The sequence below is a fragment of the Falco biarmicus genome, chromosome 8 (assembly GCF_023638135.1).
Source record: "Falco biarmicus isolate bFalBia1 chromosome 8, bFalBia1.pri, whole genome shotgun sequence".
Lineage (NCBI taxonomy): Eukaryota > Metazoa > Chordata > Aves > Falconiformes > Falconidae > Falco > Falco biarmicus.
This window is the reverse complement of record NC_079295.1, coordinates 18,562,679-18,583,833: the sequence shown is the minus strand read 5'-3', so window position 1 is coordinate 18,583,833 and position 21,155 is coordinate 18,562,679. Positions and strand designations below refer to the sequence as shown.

The window sequence follows — 21,155 nt, the reverse complement described above, 5'->3', positions numbered from 1 at the left end:
ATTTTTTAAAAATAATCACAGACAAAGAGTAGGAAGTAAAACAGTGAAATCAATCAATCAATCAATCAATCAATCAATCAATCAATCTAAAGCATAAACACCTGATAGTTTTAGCTTACCCTTTGACACAGGGAAAGAACTATTAAGAATTGAAACACTAGGGAGGCTTTTGGGACATACCTGTGATTGGTGAGCCTCCGGTTCTTCTGGGATCAGTCCAAGTTAAAGCTACAGATTCATGCCGAACATCAACAATGTTGGGAGGTGGAGGAGCATCTGGCACATCTGAAAAATATTAAAATATATATATATATGCAGTAACACTAAAAATAAATACCACCCCTAAAACATTTTTTTTCAATTTTAAAAATTATAATGGGTACTTACCAAATGGATGTTTTGCAATGACAGGGTCAGATTTAAGACCTTCACCTACTCCATATTTATTTTCAGCCCTGATCCTGAATGTATATTCATTTCCTTCATGAAGTCTTGTAACTCTAAACGTGGTCTTCTGGACTGCAGAGGCACAAGTCACCCACTTATTGTTTACATTATCTCTCTTCTCTAGGACATAATTAGTGATTTCTGAACCACCATCATCTTTTGGAGGGCCCCACTTTAAGGTTATGGCATCGGCTGTGACTTCGTCAAATTTCACCGGACCAGTTGGTATGCCAGGTTTGCCAACAACTTTTACAGAAATAGTGCCTTCCTTGCTGCCAACAACGTTTTTTAGAGTTATTGTGTATTTTCCAGCATCAGCTTTTTGGCAGTCATGTACTATAAGTGTGGTGTTAACTGCTGTAGATTCAAATGCAACTCTTCCACTCTCAGTAAGTGCCTGGTCTTCATCTTTCTTCCAAGTTACAGCAGGGACAGGTTTGCCTTTAATTGGGATTTTAAGACGGAAATTGCTACCCTCTTTAGCTATATAGCACAAATCAGGTAGATCTCTTAAATCAAGATCAGGTGCCACTGTAAAAATAAAAGAAACCCATTATTAAACTATACATAAATTATGTGATAAAATTAAAATGTTGTTTTGTATTTATGTAAGCACCTGATTTGTATGTATGCATAGTAATGATAATAAGCATAAAATAAATGTAATTTGGGTAAGTGAAGCTTTGCATCAATGATCTTGCTTCTTACCAACATCATCTCTTGCCACAATTGTGATCTCCGTTGGAGTTCCATATCCAGCATCATTTTGGGCTCTCACTCTGAAAGTGTATTCTTCCCCTTCTTTTAGGTCTCTCATTGAAAAATGGAGGTTCTTTGCCCGCATGACTTCTTGCCATTTATCTTCACCAATCAGGACCTCGACAACATATGCAAAAATACGGCTTCCACCATCACTGATAGGTTTTTTCCATACTAAATTGCATGAAGATTTTGTTACAGCTGAAGCTTTTAGATCCACAACTGGCCCAGGTGTTTCTAGATGGAAGAAAAGTATAGTAAGTGTCCATTCAAGCGAGAAATATATATGATTTGAACACCAAAACAAGTTAAATGGATCTTTTTTTCTTACCAGAAGCTTTAACAGCATCACGAGTTTCACAGGGGTCACCAATACCATATTCATTTTCAGCAAAAACCCTGAAGAAGTAAGATTTGCCTTCTTCTAAGTTAGTTATCCTGCAGCTTGTCTTTGGACATTCTGTTGTTACTGTGGACCATGACTTTCTTTCTGCATCACGTTTTTCAACGACGTAATTTGTGATTGGACTGCCACCATCTATTAGTGGAGGTTCCCATGTAATGAAGGCAGAATCCTTAGACGCTTCCTTTACAATCAGGTTAATTGGAGGGCCCGGAGTATCTAGATAAACACAACAAACCGACATTTGATGTAGTAAAATAAAAAAAATTATCAGTTAAAAAGTTAACAAATCATTATAATGGGGAAACCCCTGACACTTACCAAGTACTTTTACAACAATGGTGTACGCCTTTTTGCCACAGCTGTTCTCCAGACTGAGAACATATTTTCCAGCATCGTATTTGTTTACATTTTCACAACGCAGGAAGGTATCAAAATCAGTTGACTTGATATCTAATCCTTGTCTATCTCTTAGGTTGGCACCCACTTTAGACCATGTAATTTTTGGAGGTGGACGTCCTCTTACTGGTACATAAAGTCTCATAGTGACTCCAGCACGCAACACAAGGACTTTCCTTAGTTCTGCATCAAGTTCTCCTTCAGGAGGAACTGTGTGTTTAACAAAAAGCATGCAGTTAAAACATCATCTTTAAGACTATCACTAAAGTTACTGCAACAAAAAGTTCCTCTTTACTGGCATTTCACTAGTATGAACCCATGATGATGTTAGTGATTTAGTTTCCTGACTCCCGTTTCAAGATCATTTGCAAACTTGGCATTATTTTGCACTCGTTTAAATTCCATTTTTTTGCCTTTTCCACCATTTATTTTACTTATCACATGAAGAAGCCTCCTAGTTTCTCTAGAATTCAAAGGAGTTTCAAAGCCTCCTGGACTATACTGCTTTTCTTGAACCAAGACAGTTCTGTGAAGCAATGCTTTTGTACATACAGCAAAACGCATACAGAAGCCAGCTTCTTAAGGAATAAGTGTCATACAACTAAATAGTGTGTCACACAGATGGTTAGAATGGTAATCTTGTTCTCAAATTATTTAGAAGACATGAAGAAGAGTGGAAGTTTTAAGAACACAAGAGAACTGAAAAGTCTAATTTTAGGCTTAGAGAAAGAAAAAATTCTTGAAGACCCAAACTAGAAGGCAGCAGAGCATCTAACATAAAAATGAAAAAGGCAGACACCACTCAGATTCTACTCAGTTCCTGTTCCTAATCACCCTATTCTCATCCAAATTAGCCACTTCTAGCCTAATTTTTTTGAGAAATGACAGATTCCAAATTAATCTCCTTCTGTGTTCTGTGACAAACCCTGTCTTTGAAACCCATCCCATGAACTAAAGCAAAAGTCAACAAGATAATTTGTTTTCAGCAAACATACTTAAAATGTCTTTGGCAGTGTGTTTATCAGGAACATCACTTGGATCACTGTATCCAATCTTATTGACAGCATAAATGCGGAACTGGTACTCTGTATCTTCTATCAGACCTGTTACCACAAATCGTGTAGCCTGTAAGTTCTTGGGTAGATTGCATCTGACCCAGTTATCTGTGTCAGCTCTTTTTGCTTCCACTAGGTAACCAATAATAGGGCTTCCTCCGTCATATGCTGGTTTGCCCCAGGACAGGCTTATCGAATTACGAGTAGTATCAACCACTTTCGGGAAAGCAGGTGGGCCAGGAGGATCTGAGAGCAAAAATAACATAAAATGGTCACACCAAATGCTGTAAAAAAGTATTAGGAAATAAACATGGAAAATATTTGAGACTTGTAGCTTACACTGAGGATCACGAGCGTATACTGCTTTAGATGGTGCGCTAGGCTTGCCAGGTCCGGCCTTATTCAACGCTATGACCCGGAACTCATATTCTGTTCCTTCTTGGAGTCCAGTAGCCTTGACAGTTCTTTCAATGACAGGCTTTCTGTTTACCTTTGTCCAGGTAAGACCCTTAGTTTCACGCTTCTCAAGTATATAACCAGTTATTGGGGATCCACCATCACTAGCTGGTGGCTTCCAGCTAACAGTCATAAAGTCTTTCGTTACATTGCTAATTATCGGTGGATCACAAGGTCCGGGTACATCTGTGAAGATTTATTTGAAAGTTATGTTCACATTCGTAAGGCACACAAAAAACCAGTGACTAATGAAGCTACCCCACAAAGCACTTACCATATGGATTCTTAGCAACTGCTGGTTCAGTCAGGATAGGATCTCCAACACCATATTTGTTTTCAGCACATATGCGGAACTGATACTCATGTCCTTCTATTAGTTTCTCCACTGTGCAGCTTGTAATGGGTACATTGGCAGTGACCTGGGCCCAGTTTGGTCTGCTTGTTTCACGCTTGTCCACAATGTAGTTAGTAATTTCTGAACCTCCATCTTCCAGAGGAGGCTCCCAAGAAAGCATTGCACGATCGGCATACATGTGTTTGATTTTAACGGAGGCTGGTGGACCAGGCTTATCTAGAAGAATTAACATCACATTGTTATAGCTCTATCTCTTGCTGTATCATTTAATTATAAATGTTATTTATTATTAACAGATAGTCTTTAGCTTACCAAGTACTTTAAGCTTAATGGTTGCTGACTTGGATCCACTTGTATTTTCAGCAGTAATAGTATAGTCTCCCGTTTGCTTCCTGTTAACACTGAACAACTCTACCGTAGCAAGGTTTCTCTTAGTGGTGATCTTAACACCTTCAGATGGCTTTAAAACTTCTCCGTCTTTCTTCCAGGTGATTGTTGGCATTGGCTTGCCATAAACATTTGCCTCCAGGCGCACATTAGTTCCAGCTTTTACTGTAAGCTGTGACTGCATAGACAGATCCAACTCTATTCTGGGGGGAACTGAAAGAACCCAAGACTTTATCAGTCTAGTAAGAGATAAACATCTCATTCTCCACATGAGTGTTAGTTCAATATGCACACACTCTTATCAGAGTTCTCAAATGCCTTTACATTCCTTACCATTTTCTGGGTGAATGGTCACTGGATCAGAAGGTTCCGAAGGTCGGCTAATGTTAACTGCTGTTTTGGCAATTGCTCTAAATTGATACTGAGCATTTTCTTCCAAATCAGTAGCAGTGTACTCTTCTAGAGGTATTTGATGTGGTGTTGTATTGCACCGAACCCACTTATCACCAGGTAATTTGCAAGCTTCAACAAAGTAGCCAATAAGTTTGCTACCACCATCATGCTTTGGTCTTGTCCATACCAGTGATACAGTACTCTTAGTAACATCAATAACTTCAGGTTTTCCAGGGGGATCTAAGGCAAATAAGATCATGTTATAGTCTGTTTTGCCAAAAAAGGTAACATTAAAAAAATGGCTTTAATAGGGCTGGATCCTATTTACAGCATACCCACAAAGTGCACTCACAGTGCAGTCATGGTATACATGAAAATACAAACATAAGGGCAAACTGAAGATCATAAAGAGTTGCAGATATACTGAAAATGACCATAAAAACAGCAGTCTGTTGCAAATTATTGGTATGTTTGACTTACCAACTGGTGCTCTTGCTGTGACAAACTCAGTTGGTTTACTAGGTTTACTTGCTCCAGCTCTGTTCAATGCATAAATTCTGAAGGTATACTCAAGACCTTCGATGAGCCCCACACAAGGGTATTCTGTGGAACGGACAGCTGTGTCATTAGCTTTCACCCACAGTAAACTGTTTCTTTCTTTGCGCTCAATGAGATAGCCAGTGATTGGACTGCCTCCATCACTATCTGGTTTATCCCAGGCAACAAAAATGCAGTCCTTATTGACCTTGGTAATACGTGCATTCTTTGGTTCACTAGGAACATCTAGGATGAAGCACAAAGATGAATTTCAATCACATGCTTTCTTACTAGGAGGACTAAAAAGAGAAATGCAGCTATGAAAAACTGACATACCAAATGGGAATCTTGCAATCATCTTGCCAGAAGTAAGGGGCTCAGAAATCCCAAAACGATTTTCAGCACGAACGCGGAACATATACTCTTGTCCAGGAATCAGCTTTCCAATTCTGCAGCTTGTCTTCGTGACAGAAGCTAAAGCTGTTACCCAGTCTCCTCGGCTTACATCACATTTCTCAACTACATAGTTTGTAATATTACTGCCACCATCTTCAAGAGGTATATGCCATGCAAGAGTGCAAGCATCAGCATCTATTTCAGAAATATCAAATGGAGGCTGTGGTGGACCTGGTTTATCTGCAGAAAAAAGTATATTAAGGAAAAAAAGGGATGAAAGAACGTTGCAACCCCTGGAATATATTAAATTAGTTCTGTATAAAGCTGGGTTTAAAAATAATTAAATGAAACATACCCATGACTATCACTCTGATTTTCTGACTATCCATACCAGAGCTATTTTCTGCAGTAAGAGTGTAAAAATCAGAGTCTTTTCTAGTTACATCCTTAATGATAAGAACAGAAGACTTTTCTGCTTTATGCACAGCAAGGCGACTGGATGTAAGTACATCTTGATCTCCTTTCAACCATTTACAGACTGGCTGAGGCTTCCCATATACATGAGCTTCAATTCTCAGTTTCTTTCCAGCTTTAATGTGAACATGATCAGGCATCAGAATCTTAGGTGGGACTGAAAAAAAAAAAACCACACAGACTTATAAATTCAGCTTCTGTGGCATATTGATTAACATTTTCTTATATTTTCTTGTAAACATTCTCTGCTTCTCTCCTAAGTGGAATCACGAGCAGGAATGGCTTGATAATTTTTAATTTAGGTTCCACTTATGGACAACTAGGGATTCTGCAGTGGGCAGTATCTATTCTAGTCTTACTTTTACATTCTGCTAAGTTTATAAGAGAGTATTTTTGAGTCTGGATTTCCTTCTCACGTGTTTACGTAGAGACTTGTGCACTATTAATGCATGACATGTAATTCCACTTTATATCTGGAACTTGTTTCTCCCTTATTGCTGACTTTCTACAAGACAAGTATGAAGGAGGAGAAAAGACAGACCGAAGTTCCTACTGAACTAAACCCATTTCCACAGTCAATCCTTTAATATCCTTGGATTACTTTTCAGACAGAGCCCCTTCTACAACTTCTTTTTGCACAACATCTGATTTCTTAAAAAAAGAAACCTGGTAATATGTTTGATGTACTTTCCTTCCTGCCGTTGGCTAGTTTTCTCATTTGCTCCTGTACCTCTCTCTTCCTCTTTCCATTTCACAAATGAAGAAGGTTCTCTCATCTGCCTCTAACCCCTATGTCTTCCTGTACCTCAGGGACCCTACCACCCTAATTAGGCCAACCTGTGCTCCCTGCCTTTTGCTTGACATCTCAAACAATTCTACAATATAAAGAACTTGTTTCCTCTTCTCTTAAAACAGCTGTCACTTCTGGCCCCATTTATCTCTCAAATTATCACTCTCTTTTCCTCTCTCATCGTAAGTTCATTGAAGGTATTTATTGTTTCTCCTTAGTTCCTATCTTCTGGTTTCAACTGAAACCATACCTGCAAAATTCTTTAATATTTCTGAATTAGAGGTCAACTCTCATCCTTTCTGACCTGTCAAAACATTCAATACAGTTAACCATAGTCCTCCAGATGACTTCACAAAGCATATGTCTTTCTGGAACTCACTCAAAGAACTAGAATTCTTGGTCATTTCATTATTAAAGCAGACTATTGCAGCATAGGTAGTATTTAAATTTTTACTTACTGAGTTGTTCTTTAATTTCAAATACTCCTTCAGCTTCTCTTGGCAAACTTACTCCTACAGCATTTCTAGCTGCCACTCTAAACTTATATTTCTTTCCCTCTTTCAGGCCAGCTACAACAATGGAAAGATCTTTAACAATTGAATATTCTGTCCAACGATCTGCTGGTTGGTCATCTTCTTTGTAGCTAACAATGTATCCATCAACTTTAGAACCTCCATCACGTAGTGGTGGCAGCCAGCCTAAAGTAGCACTATTTTTCGTAATTTCAGTAACTTCAAGTTTTCTTGGTGGATCAGGTTCACCTTTCAGAGGAAAAAAACACAAACACATTAAACATTGAATTTAACAGATTTTCTGACTATTGACTACTTACTGAATTATTGGATGCTGTCCATGCTAAATCAACAAGGACACTATGGAAAACATTCTTTACAATTGCAAAGGTACTATATTCATAGATTGTATTATTTGAAAGAAACTGATACTGAAATATTTATGTTTATCATTGAGTAGTTAGTAGTATTGTCCAGTTTAGAAACAACAACTTTCAAAAAATGCAAAATATTAAAATTAGAGAAAAAAATGGAAGATGTGCATAAAGGCATACTTACTTAGGGGATCTGTTGCTAGAACTGGTTTTGGTATGTCAGTTGGAACACCTGACCCATATTCATTTACTGCTGTTACTCTAAAGAAATATTCATTTCCAGGTACAAGGTTAGCTATTTGGAAACTCGTTTTCTTTAATTCTGCAGTGACTGTTCCCCAGGTCTTCCTGTCAGCTTCACGTTTCTGCAGGATGTAATGAGTCACTGGGCTACCACCATCATTCTCCGGAGGTGCCCATGAAAGATGGCATGACATCTTGGTGACATCTGAAACCTTGAAGTCCGACACAGGTCCAGGAGTATCTATAAAGAAATTTCAATTTATGCTAGTCTTTTCTTCTTTATTAAGTTAAAATTAAAGGGGCTAACAGCTTCGTACACAGGAGGAGTTAGTGTCAGCTGATACAGTTGTGCTTAAAAATGGTAGCACCCTGGGGTCATAAAAATTCCTGCAATGAACATTCAACGTAGTTAAAAAATTATCTAGACATATTTCTGTCATTACTTACCCAGCACTCTGACGTTCACAAATACAGCTTTTTCTCCAGCTGCATTAACAAGTGTCAATGAATATTTGCCTGAGTCATCACGTGTTGAATTGGGAATGACACAGAAGGCCATAGTGTCAACTAGATCAACTTGTCCTTTTCTGATAACATTATCAATACCCATTCTCCTCCAGGTGACTTTTGGTGCTGGGCGACCCCTAACAATGGCAAAAAGTCTAATAGGGCATCCTGCCCTGACTATCACTAACTTTCTCATGCTTGCATCCAACTCAATCTCAGGAGGTTCTGAAAGACAAAATGAAACAATAAAATGCAAAGTTTAGCACACAAAACAAAATAAAACAAACCTAGTACAAATAAAAGACTGTATGTAAATACTCATAAAAAGGATGGGAAAACTCACCAAGTATTTCTTTGGGAGACACAGCTTCCTTCAGTTCAGCTGGTCGGCCAAGGCCAACCTGGTTTTGGGCAGAAACTCTGAACTCATATAATTGGTTCTCATCGAGGCTGGTGGCTGTAAATTCTGTATGAATAATTTGGGCAGCAACATTGCATCGTTTCCATCCTGCTTCAGGATCAGCACCCTCAACTTTTGGTCTAATTTCCACAACATATCCAATAATTGGAGCACCACCATCATACACTGGTTTTCCCCAGCCAAGTGTTATGGAACTCTTTGTGCTATCAACCACTCTCAAGTTTGTGGGAGGACCAGGTGGTTCTGAAAGACAACGAAAATGACAGATAAGAACACAGTTGTGAATCCAGCAATCTGTTATGTTAACATTAAAAAAATTACAGTAGAATACAGTGGTATCATACCTATTGGATCTTTTGCTACTACAGGTCTTGATGGCAAGCTTGGTTCTCCAAGTCCAACTTCATTTTCTGCACTGACACGGAACTGATATTCATGACCAGGGATGAGGTTAGTAACCTTCTTGCGTCTCTCTGGGATTGCAGTCTTAGTAACAGGAACCCATCTTAGCGATCGTTTCTCTTTCCTCTCTAAAATGTATCCTGTAATTGATTTGCCACCATCATATTCTGGTGGATTCCAAACTACAGTCATCTCATCTTTGCTAACTCTTGTGACATCTGGAGGGTCAGGGCGTCCAGGTCTATCATATTTTGTTTTGGCAATAATTGGCTGTGTTTCTGTTGGTGGACCAGTGCCAATTTTATTCTCTGCACGAACTCTGAATATATATTCATTACCTTCAATGAGCCGTGTCACATTTGCATGGTTCGTTAGGACAGAGGAAGAGTATGTAGACCAAACCATACGCTTGCTTTCACATTTTTCCAGGATGTAGTTCTGTATTTCACAACCACCATCATCTTCTGGAGGGTCCCAAGTAACAGTACATCTATCACTTGAAATGTCAGTGACTTTCAAGTTTCTTACAGGACCTGGTTTATCCAAGACAATAACAGTAGCATATGCTACAAAACTTCCAGCTGTGTTAGTTGCAGTAATCACATATTTCCCACCATCACTACGTCTTGATTTTGTGAGAACAAACTTAGATGTGTCAGAAGTTGTTTCAATACTGACTCTTGGAGATCTGGTTAGATCTGTGGCATCTTTGTCTTTTGTCCATACAACTTCAGGCTGTGGTTTTCCTCTGACTCCAGCCTCAATTCTAATTGTTTCACCTGCTTTGACAGTTAACACTCCACTTAACTTCAAGTCTAGCACTGGTTTTTGCAGATCTTCCTTCACAACAACTTCAGCTGTTTTTACCCAGTCACTTTCACCTGCCTCATTCTTGGTTTGAACTCGGAATTGGTAAATCTTATTTTCAACACATTTATCTACCATGTAGTGTGTTTCCTTAATGCTGCCTTTGTGAACCCTTTCCCATTCATCTGAATCTTTCAATTTTCTCTCAACATGATAACTCAAATTGGGACTTCCACCATCATAATCTGGCCTTCTCCATTTCAGATAAACAAATGTCTTTCCTTTCTCTGCAATGTGAAGATTTTCTGGTGGTCCGGGCTTGTCAATAGGATTGATGGCAAGGATAGGAGTCTTGGTCTCAATGCAAGGACCTGGACCTATTTTGTTTTCTGCACAAACTCTGAAGAAGTATTCACGGTTCTCTATAAGATTTGCCTTTACTAATCGTTTAGCAATATCAGAGGAGACAATTGACCATCCCCTCTGGTTAGGTTGACGGTACTCTACTATGTAATTTGTAATTTCAGAGCCACCATTATCCACTGGACTCTCCCAAGTGATCATACAAGAATCTTTTGTGACGTAACTTGTTTTCAGGTTCTGACATGGTCCAGGTCTGTCAAGTACATTAACAACAGCAAAAGCTTGAGCATGTCCACAGCTGTTCTTAGCTGCTATAATATATTTGCCATGATCAGATCTTTTGGCTTCTTTCACTTGCAGTTCAACATTAGGTAGATCATGGAGTATTTCAACACGCTTTTCTTGGACTAGTACTTTGCCATCTTTAGACCACGTTATGTCAGGATCTGGCCTGCCTTTTACTTTACCAGCAATACGGATTGTTTGGCCTACTCGGACAGTAATTAAGTCCCGACAGGTCACATCTAGGCTTACTTCTGGAGGAGAAAGAATATCCTTTGCAAGTACAGTTTCTGCCAGTTCTCTTGGTTCTCCCTCTCCCACAATGTTGACAGCTTTTATTCGGAATTTGTATTCATTTCCTTCTATTAAGCCAGGTACTCTGAAAGCACACTGTCTAATGAGTTCATCTTTATTAATCCTATTCCACTGCGTAGTTCCAGTTTTCTGACATTCCACAATGTATCCCAGAATTGGGCTGCCACCATCCTTGAGGGGCTTTGTCCACACAAGATCAGCTGTTTCTTTGGTTTTGTCTTTTAATTTTGGATTTATAGGTGGCCCGGGAGGAGTGATAGGACGTGATGCTTTTATTGGATCAGAGCTTGGAGATGGTTTGCTTAAGCCCACCATGTTTTCTGCAAATACTCTGAATTCATATGTGTTGCCTTCAAAAAGACCAGTGACTCTATATTTCATATCAAGTATAGGTGCCTTATTGACACGCACCCATTTACCAGATGCTTCCCGACGTTCAAGTATATAACCAGTTATTGGAGTTCCACCATCAGATTTTGGTAGGGTCCAAGACACTGTTGCAGCATTTTCTGTAACATCATAAACAGTTGGTTTACCAGGTGGGGATGGTGGATCAAACATATGTTTTGCAACTGTTGGTTCTGAATCAAGCGGTGCACCAATGCCTATCTTATTTTCTGCCCGAACACGGAAAATATATTCACAGCCTTTCTGCAGTCGTGGAACCTTAATTTTTGTGTGACTTGTTCCAGAGCTAACCACTCCCCATGTTTCCTTCTTTGACTGACGCTTCTCCACAATATAATTTATTATAGGACTCCCACCATCATCTTTAGGAGGGCGCCAAGAAATAACCATATGTTCTGGTGTTACTTCAAGAATATTAATAGGACCAGTTGGTGGGCCAGGAACATCCAGAACTGTAAGGTGCAGAGCAACAGTTTTGCTGCCAGCTGCATTAGACACTGTGAGTAGATATTCTCCTGTATCTTTTCTTACACAGTCCTTGATGGTAAGTACAGTTGAATAATTGTCAGTCTCAATCTTGTATCTGCCATCTGTTTTAATTTCAACGTCATCAGTAACCCATTTTGCAGTAGGAACTGGCACACCTCTCATAATTGCAGGAAGTCTCACTGTGGTGCCAGCTTTAACAACAAGACCTTCAATTAACTTCACATCTAGTTCCACAGATGGAGGTACTGAAATTAGAGAAAAACAGAAATTACTTTTTTAGGATAAATGTTTAAAGAAAGAGATACAGAATCAGCAAAAACCACAAAACCCCTAAAAATTACCTAGTTTTTCTTGACACTCTATGGGTATAGTTGTATCTGGAAGGCTAAGACCAACAATATTCTGAGCTTTCACACGGAATTTGTATATTTTTCCTTTTTGTAGGCCTGTCACAACACAGTCTAGCATAGGGACCGTCTGGAACTTTGTCCACTCATCTGCACCGTCTTCTTGATATTCCACCAAATATCCAGTTATCTCAGCACCACCATCACGATCTGGTCGATTCCAAACAAGGGAAACTTCAGTCTTGTCAACATCTACATGATGCAGATTCTTTGGTGGCCCTGGAGGATCTTTTAAAATACAAAACCAAAATGGTTACTCAGATGACCAATCTATGGTAGCAGTGTACTGTGTTCGCATTAATACCACAAGATGATAAAAAATTGCCAACAATAGGAACAGAACAAATTATATAACCTAAAAACACTTACGCAGTGGATCTATAGCTTTAATAGGCTTGAGTGTTTCCACATATGGACCTCTACCAAACTGATTCTCAGCTGCAACTCGGAAGACATACTGAGTCCCTTCCACCAGATATTTTGCCATGTGACTGCGTTTCTTGGAGGATGATGAGATGGCTACCCACTGTGCAGAAGCTACATCTTTCCTTTCCACCACATAGTTGGTAATGACAGAGCCACCATCATCTTCTGGTTCCATCCAAGTGAGATAGCAAGAATCGCTTCTAACTTCACTGACTTGCAGATTTCTGGGTGGACCAGGCTTGTCTAATATTGACAAAAATTGAAACTGTTACTTATTTGATAACCAAGGCATTTTTTTACAAAACTTAGTAAACTTCACAAGAAATTAATGCATCTTATATTATTTTTAGTCCTTTTTTTTTTTACTATGTATTTCTTATAACTTAGTTTCTTGATATTTTCCAGGCATTCCATTACTTCTTAATCTCTAATTATAGACTAAAAGCACGCAGTATAAAAGGAACATAAAAGAGATTACCTAAGACCACAACTTTTACTGAAACAGTCTTTGAACCAGCTGGATTTTCAACTGTCAGAGAGTAAATTCCACCGTCTTCATGGATAGTGTTACGAATTTCAAGCTTACTGCCAACTCCTGTAACCTCAATATCAGCTTTGGGTGAGACTTCACGATCTTCTTTCTTCCAAGAAACTTTTGGGAATGGAACACCTTTAATAACAGCACTAAGCCTTAGAGTATCTCCAGCTTTTACATGCTGTTCTCGGGCCATATTAGCATCAAGTATCAGCTCAGGAGGTTCTGAAATCAAAATGATATGTTTTTTTAGAAAATGAGGGGAAAAAACCCTCTTAGGTAAACTTATCTGATTTTATTAAACTCACCAAGTCTGTCCTTTACTTCTACTGGATCAGGAACATAGGCTGGTTCAGATTCACCTGCTTCATTGACTGCCTTGACCCTGAACTTGTATGTCAAACCCTCAGTAAGGCCAGTGACTTTGTATTTTGTTTCAGGACAAGAATCTGCTGTAAGATTAGCCTTTTTCCATTCTTCATCTCCAACTTTCTGATACTCAACAATGTAGCCTATTATCTTGCCATTACCATCATGGCGTGGTGGTTGCCAAGACAAATCAACTGAATTTTTAGTTTTATCTACTGCTTCTGGATTAATAGGTGGACTTGGTTTTGCTGTTTAAAAAACAAAAAGAGAAAGAAATGGGGAAAAAGGAATCCATTAAATTTTTTTTCTAACTGAAGAATACATTGAAATTTCAATGAGAAATGAAATTTAATACTTTACCAATTGGATCTCTAGCAAAAATTGGCTTTGAGGGTGGACTAGGATCACCAACACCAATTTCATTTTCTGCTGAAACACGGAATTCATATTGACAGCCTTCAAGGAGGTCAGGTACTTTGAACTGAGTACTGGGGAAAATTGGGTCTTTAGTAACTCTGACCCATCTTGTAGCCATTGTTTCCTTCTTTTCTACAATATAGTTTGTTATTGGCTTGCCTCCATCATATGGTTTGTTCCAAACCACTACTGCAGAGTCTTTGGTAACATTCTTAATGATGGGTTGCTCAGGTGCATCAGGAACACCTTGGGGACAGGGGAAGAAAAAAAAAAAAGGGGTTTAGAAGCACTACAAACAGAGTAAAGATTAAAGTGTCAAAGTAAGATTGCAAATGAATGACATACGGAAACGGTCCTTGGCTTTCATCTCATCAGAGATGAGCGGATCGCTTATGCCGTAAAGATTTTCAGCATAAATTCTAATTTGATAATCTCTTCCTTCAAGCAGCTTCGGAATTTTGCTTGTTGTCTTAATTGTGGCAGATGTAACTGGCATCCACAGGTCTCTGTGTGCATCCCTCTTCTCAACAATGTAATTTGTAATTTCACTGCCTCCGTCATCTAATGGAGGTTTCCAGGAAATTACCATATGATCTTTATGAACTTCATCAAATACAACTGGGCCTACTGGAGGCGATGGGCGATCTGTTTAAGAAAAAATAAGGCATACCCACGCTTTTATATGAACTTCACATAGCAGCATAGATTAAACAGTTGTCAATACAGTAAATATATTATGAAATCAGAAACCTGGCATCACAGATTTAAGAAGGAATCAAGACCTCGAGACTATTCTTGTTAATACGTGTTTGCTTATAAGTTAGTTGGTGATTTATGTTTTCTACAGTGTTGACATTCTCTAAATGCATGCAGACATTAAATTATTCAGGCTGAATAAACTAAGCCAGAGTTTACTATGTACTTAAAATTAATAAATTGTATTTCAGTACAAATGAGAATGCAGCAAATCAAATTAATGTAATAAAGGATACATTTTAATAATTACATTTTATAAATTCAATGAATTCTAATCACTACTAAAAATGACAGACAATAGTGTTATTCAATAAAACCTACCAACAACATTAACTTGACAAAATCCTTTTCTTGATCCTGTGCTATTCTCTACAGTAACACAGTATTTGCCTGAGTCTTCACGAACAGATTTTAGTATCCCCAAGCAAAGAGTTGTAGGAGTTGTCTTGATCTTTGTACGGTCATCTTCTTTGACAACAATATCATCCTTTAGCCAAGTAACCTTTGGTGTGGGCTTGCCCGAGTAACGTCCTGTCAGGCTGAAAGCTTCACCAACTCGAACAATAAGCTTGTCTCTAAAGTCAAGATCAAGTGATGGAGGAGCTGAAAGACAATATTAAAAAACACAATGCCCACAAATGTCAGCAATTTTAATAAGAAAAAGTAAGGAACCAGTAAATATAATCGCTGTTTTCAAAAGAAATATGAAAAAGATACATACCAATTTCATCCTTGCATGTGATTGGTTTTGTGCAAAATGATGGCTTGCCTTGCCCCACAATATTACAAGCACTCACACGATATTCATAGGTATCACCCTCTTTCAAGCCTCCTACAGTGTATTTCCTATCAAGCATTTTCTCCTTTGTCACTCTGTGGAATTTCTCTTTTCCAATGAGACGGCTCTCTAGAACATACATGGTGATATCTGAGCCTCCATTATATTTTGGAGGGTTCCAAGTTAATGTAACAGAGTTCTTGGTAACTTCTTTTACTTCCAGGTCTTCTGGACGGTCAGGAACAGCTGTGAATATGCAAAAAAAATATGGTAAATGCATTTTTTGCATATTCATCCCATATGACAGTAATCCAAACCCCAAAGTATACTTACTTATTGGATCTCTAATGACAATCTCTTTTGTTGTCTCTGTGAATGGACCCATGCCAATTATATTCTCAGCTGCAATTCGGAAAAAGTAGGCTTTCCCTTCAGTGAGTCCCTGAACAGTAGCATTCTGTCTTGTAACTGTGTAGCTTACTGGAGTCCAGGCTCTATGGTCAGATTCACGTTTTTCGATTATGTAGTTGGTAATAGGAGAACCACCATCATCTTCTGGAGTAAACCATGTCAATTTACAAGAGTCATTGGTTAGGTTCTCAGTAAGGAATGGCATTCCAACTGGGCCTGGCACATCTGAGAGCAAAGAAGAAATGGAGTATTTAAGTTTACATGCTGAATGTTATGAAATTTTACTTGTTCGCAAGGACTGAGGTTGCTATTTACCTAGCACATCAACAATAATAGTCTTCTTCCGCTCACCACCGGCATTTTTAGCAAGAAGAGTGTATAAACCCTGATGGCTTCTTTTGCAATTCTTGATGACCAAAGAAGAACTAATAGCTGTTTCTTCAATTTTGGCTTCTTCTGGTAAAGCTCGGTCATCTCTGCTCCAAGTCACTGTTGGAGCTGGCTTTCCTGAGACATATGCTATGATCCGAATTACTCCTCCAGCATGAACAACAATCCTGTCCCTGACACTTGCATCCAAATTAATATCAGGAGCCACTGTGGGAGGTGAACAAAAAAATTAAATGATTTTTTTTTTTCTTACTTTGACTTAAAGGTACTAAAAATATAAACATAAACCATAAATACCAATTCTGTCCTTCATTTCAATGATGTCTGTAACTTCTCCAGGCTCTCCAATACCAGCAGCATTCACTGCTCTAACTCTGAATTTGTAAAAGCATCCTTCTTTTAATCCTGCCACAACGAACTTAGTTCCTCTAACTTCTTTATCTTTTACCTGTAAGAAAACACTGTAATGTCAGCTAACATTAAAGTATCATCAATTTCTTTGTGATGTTTGAAACTAATCTTAAACCAGATGTTGTTTCCGATTTACAAGCACAAGGCAGTTTTAAGCATACATGAATCTTGCTCACAAAGAATTCTTGAGAATCCATGTAAAGAAATATAGGACACGGACATAAAAGCTATTCTGAAGATTCACTTTTTTAATAATTCTAACAGACAAGGATGTTACACCAATTGTAACAGCCTGTAGTCTCAGAAAAATTACATGTATTATTGGACAAATAAAGTCATATAAGTGAGAGTGGCAAAACAAAAAGGAATTCTTTGGGTTTTTTAAACCCCAATATGAAGCCTGTTTACCTGGAAACAGTGCAGGGAATTTAGGTATTATTTAAAATGTACTCAAGTGTTTATGGAGATACAAAAAATAGCCAAGGTATGCATTAGTTAAATTTTCAGTAATGCATTATTGAAAAAAGTAGGAAAATGCGGAGATGTGGTAGTTGCAAATGATTTGGCACCAGTGAGACTTACTTTTGTGCCAGTTCTAACTTGGTCTTGTCTTCTGTTCTTTTATCAAAAATTACCTACATATTTTCTCACATCTTTAAACAGAAATTTAAAAATTATTTAGGAAACTACAAAATTAACGATGTTGTGGTGGGTGTAGTCTTACATTTTAAATATATGAAGATAATAATGGTGCAAAGATACGAACTTTAAGAAAATAACTTGCATAGTGAAAATCTGTAAACTACGTCTTTTCTGGTGTGATTTATTTTGATGGACACACAGAGAGAAGAAATGCAAATTCTGTTATAGTTTTCCACCTACCCGTTCCCATTGCTCCGTTCCTTCCTCTTTATACTCAACAATGTAGCCAGTGACCCTAGAACCGCCATCCTTTAGTGGTGGACTCCACTCCAAGTCTACAGAAGACTTTGTCCAATCAGTAACTTTTGGAATAGGAGGGCCAGGTGGGGCTGAGAAACATCATCATACCATTACATCTTAACAATATATTCTTTGTTATTATTTGAATATTTTCAAATTAAACAATAGGAATCTAAAATATTTACCAATAGGATCTCTACAAATTGCTGGATCAGATGGCATGCTTGGTGGACCAACACCAGCTGCATTGATAGCTGAAACACGGAACTGATATTCAGAGCCTTCAATAAGACCTGTAACTTTGTATGAAACCCCCAGTGTCATAGGTTTGATAGGATCACGGTTAACCCTCGTCCATCTCTTCCCAGTGGTCTCTTTGCGCTCCAGCCAGTAACCAGTAATAGGAGAGCCACCATCATGTTCTGGTTCTTCCCAATTTACAGTCATTGAGTCACGTGTTATACTGCTGACTGTTGGCTTGTCGCAAGGTCCAGGAACAGCTGTGGGAAGAAATTTACACATACTTGTAAAAAAAAGCTAAAGGAAGATGGAGGTAGCTAGAGAGCAAAAATAGACCCATGCACTCACATGGTCACAGCCGCATTAGACAGTTACCTATCTGCATGAGACACTCTCCCTCATTCACCTTCCCATCCCTATTCAGGTACATATACTTCTGTGAACCATAAAATATCTTTCCCTCAAATAACAATTGTCAAAAATGACTTTTTCTTGTGTTCCTGGATCAGTACCTCATTTCAGTGGCCAGCCTAACCTTGGATGTTTGAAAAATTATTTTCTCTTGCCAGCTTAACATTCCTTCTACATCAGAGCTACTCTGCCTAATTTCTCTTTTAAAACTTAAGGCAGAAAATTGACTCTTCCTGATCTCTGAGGTCAATAATGTCTCAAATACAACAGAATTATCTGAATCTTATCAGATAACCGTTATTAGTATATTTAAACCTTAAAAAATCATGAGTTTGTATTTTAATATATAACAAGGAGGGGGGAAGTATTTTTAAGTACTGCATGTGCTTTTAAGAAGTAACTACTAATGCTAAAGCTCTTCAAGCTATTCTAGAAAATTTATTTATGTGAATTGAGAAAAGTAGCAGTAGTTTTTAACAGATGCTGTACACATGCCAGCATATGAAAATGACTGGCATAATTTGAAAGCATATTCCTACTTACTGAAAAGGTTTCGTGCTGTTTCTGGTTCACTATCCAAAGGTTCTCCAATACCATACTTGTTCTGTGCCATAATGCGGAACACATATTCATGGCCTTCCATCAACTTGGGAACAGTGAATAAGCATTCCTTAGGCTCATTAGTAACAGGTACCCATGTCCTTCTATTTGCTTCTTTTTTCTCTATGACATAGTTTGTAATCTTAGAACCACCATCGTCTAATGGAGGAAGCCATGATATTGTCATTTTATCAGCCAAAATGGATTCGAACTTAATAGGTCCCACTGGAGGTCCAGGACGACCTAAAACATACATTTTTTATAAAGAAGAATTAATTCAAATGCTATTAAAATAAAGCATCACATGAACGCTATCAATTAATGCAATGTACAAGAGTTATTGATATCTACCCAGAACATTTAGTCTCATCTCCTTTGAAGCAGTTCCCAGATTATTTACAGCTGTTATAGTATATAAGCCTGTATCACTTCTGCGAGACTGTTGAATCAATAAAGTGCAAGTATCGTCACCAACAATCTTGTTGACGTGCTGATCATACAGCACAGGTGTTTTGTCATCTGGTTTCTTTGGAGAAGCTTTTAGCCATGTTAATGTGGGGAAGGGCACACCCTTTATTTTGGCCACAATGTTAACATCTGTTCCTTCTTCAACCTCCATAAATTCTTTGAGTTCAATAGATGGTGGGCCTACAATGAAATGTTGAAAAAATTAACATACAAAAATACTACATAATGTTAAAATGAAATTTGTATTTACTGATACCAGTTATTACTTACATGTCTGGTCTTTGACAACAAGTGGACCAACAGTGGCTGATGGCCTACTGGGACCTGCTATATTTACAGCTTTGACTCTGAATTCGTATTCTCCGCCTTCTACAAGATCCTCAACAGTAAACTTTGTTTCTTCCACGTCACGTCTGTTGCATTGCTTCCAAGTCTCTTTCACTTCTCCAGTACGATCCCAGCGGAGACATTCAACATTGTAATGTGTAACAGGAGCTCCACCATCATTCTTTGGTGGTTTCCATGTCAAGCTCACTGTGTTCTTGGTTACAAGGCCAATCTTTAGTTTAATAGGTGGATCAGGAGGATCTTCACAAACAGAACAAAAATGTGAATAAATCCACTGTACAATACCATCTGGTTTTAAAGAATTTATTTTACTTTGATTTTACTTACGGATTGGATCCCTGGCTGTAGTCCGTTGGATGGTTTCAGCAGGAGGGCCAACACCAAAACGGTTTTCTGCACGTACCCGGAAGAAATACTCTTGTCCAGATATGAGATCAGGTACAACAAAGGAAGTACTTCCACAGTTTGCATTGACTTTAGTCCAGGCCTTCCCATCAATAGTTCTTTTCTCTATAACATAGCCTCTGATTCTATCTCCACCATCATCATCTGGCATCTTCCATGAAAGTTTACAACTACCTCTTGTGATATCACTTACTTTTAGGTCTTTTGGTGGACCTGGAACATCTATTAAGGTAAAAAGCACAACAGAAACAAATTTACGTAAGTATGTTGAAAAATATGACTAAAACCTACTATTTGAATACTTTGATATGTGTAAGCCATACCAAGGACATTGACTCTGACATGCACAGTTTTTTGTCCTGCTTTGTTCTTTGCTGTAATACTGTATCGTCCAGAATGACTTCTGTTGCACTCTGGGATGATAATCACTGAACGTGTATCAGTTGCTTCCACCTGTGTATTATAGAAAGAAAGAAAAGTTATAGATCAACTTCACATATTTATGTTTGAAAAATGCAACAATAGTAAAGTTACAAAAGTTGTGTGCTTTACCTGAGCTTCTTCAGGTACATTATGACCACCCTCCTATAAACAAAGGGAAATAAACATAAATATAAGAGGGGATAGGCTTAAATGTCTAGAAACACAGGTAGAAAAAAGCTTTTATTTTGCTAACCTTTGCTGTTGTCTTTGCTTTTCCTTCAAACTCCCAAAATGATTTTGGAACTGGACGACCCTTGATAACAGCTGGGATTTTAATTGTCGTGCCAGCACGACAAGAGAGGAAATCCTGTGCTCCAATATCAAGGAAGATTTCTGGTTCCTCTGCAAAAGTATTTCAATATATAAATTTCAAAAGCTACTGAA

General features: G+C 38.2%; 1 protein-coding gene across 1 annotated transcript in view; it reads right to left on the bottom strand.

The window, feature by feature from the left end:
* Positions 1-21,155, bottom strand: part of TTN (titin) — a 238,651-nt gene that overhangs the window by 47,384 nt on the left and 170,112 nt on the right. The window contains exons 178-215 of the mRNA XM_056349795.1: positions 20,965-21,113; positions 20,841-20,873; positions 20,612-20,741; positions 20,211-20,510; positions 19,806-20,123; positions 19,419-19,715; positions 19,011-19,310; positions 18,002-18,316; positions 17,757-17,905; positions 16,761-16,911; positions 16,389-16,670; positions 15,996-16,298; positions 15,606-15,908; positions 15,206-15,487; positions 14,474-14,773; positions 14,072-14,374; positions 13,651-13,959; positions 13,286-13,567; positions 12,751-13,050; positions 12,316-12,609; positions 9,253-12,219; positions 8,831-9,151; positions 8,428-8,712; positions 7,922-8,221; positions 7,310-7,612; positions 5,943-6,218; positions 5,528-5,827; positions 5,135-5,437; positions 4,595-4,894; positions 4,187-4,474; positions 3,794-4,090; positions 3,403-3,705; positions 3,004-3,309; positions 1,931-2,218; positions 1,538-1,828; positions 1,156-1,443; positions 388-978; positions 181-285 (exon numbers count right to left, since the gene is read on the bottom strand). Of these exons, the coding sequence (XP_056205770.1) occupies positions 181-285; positions 388-978; positions 1,156-1,443; positions 1,538-1,828; positions 1,931-2,218; positions 3,004-3,309; positions 3,403-3,705; positions 3,794-4,090; positions 4,187-4,474; positions 4,595-4,894; positions 5,135-5,437; positions 5,528-5,827; positions 5,943-6,218; positions 7,310-7,612; positions 7,922-8,221; positions 8,428-8,712; positions 8,831-9,151; positions 9,253-12,219; positions 12,316-12,609; positions 12,751-13,050; positions 13,286-13,567; positions 13,651-13,959; positions 14,072-14,374; positions 14,474-14,773; positions 15,206-15,487; positions 15,606-15,908; positions 15,996-16,298; positions 16,389-16,670; positions 16,761-16,911; positions 17,757-17,905; positions 18,002-18,316; positions 19,011-19,310; positions 19,419-19,715; positions 19,806-20,123; positions 20,211-20,510; positions 20,612-20,741; positions 20,841-20,873; positions 20,965-21,113 (13,212 nt within the window). The remainder of the gene's footprint in view (positions 1-180; positions 286-387; positions 979-1,155; positions 1,444-1,537; positions 1,829-1,930; positions 2,219-3,003; positions 3,310-3,402; positions 3,706-3,793; positions 4,091-4,186; positions 4,475-4,594; positions 4,895-5,134; positions 5,438-5,527; positions 5,828-5,942; positions 6,219-7,309; positions 7,613-7,921; positions 8,222-8,427; positions 8,713-8,830; positions 9,152-9,252; positions 12,220-12,315; positions 12,610-12,750; positions 13,051-13,285; positions 13,568-13,650; positions 13,960-14,071; positions 14,375-14,473; positions 14,774-15,205; positions 15,488-15,605; positions 15,909-15,995; positions 16,299-16,388; positions 16,671-16,760; positions 16,912-17,756; positions 17,906-18,001; positions 18,317-19,010; positions 19,311-19,418; positions 19,716-19,805; positions 20,124-20,210; positions 20,511-20,611; positions 20,742-20,840; positions 20,874-20,964; positions 21,114-21,155) is intronic.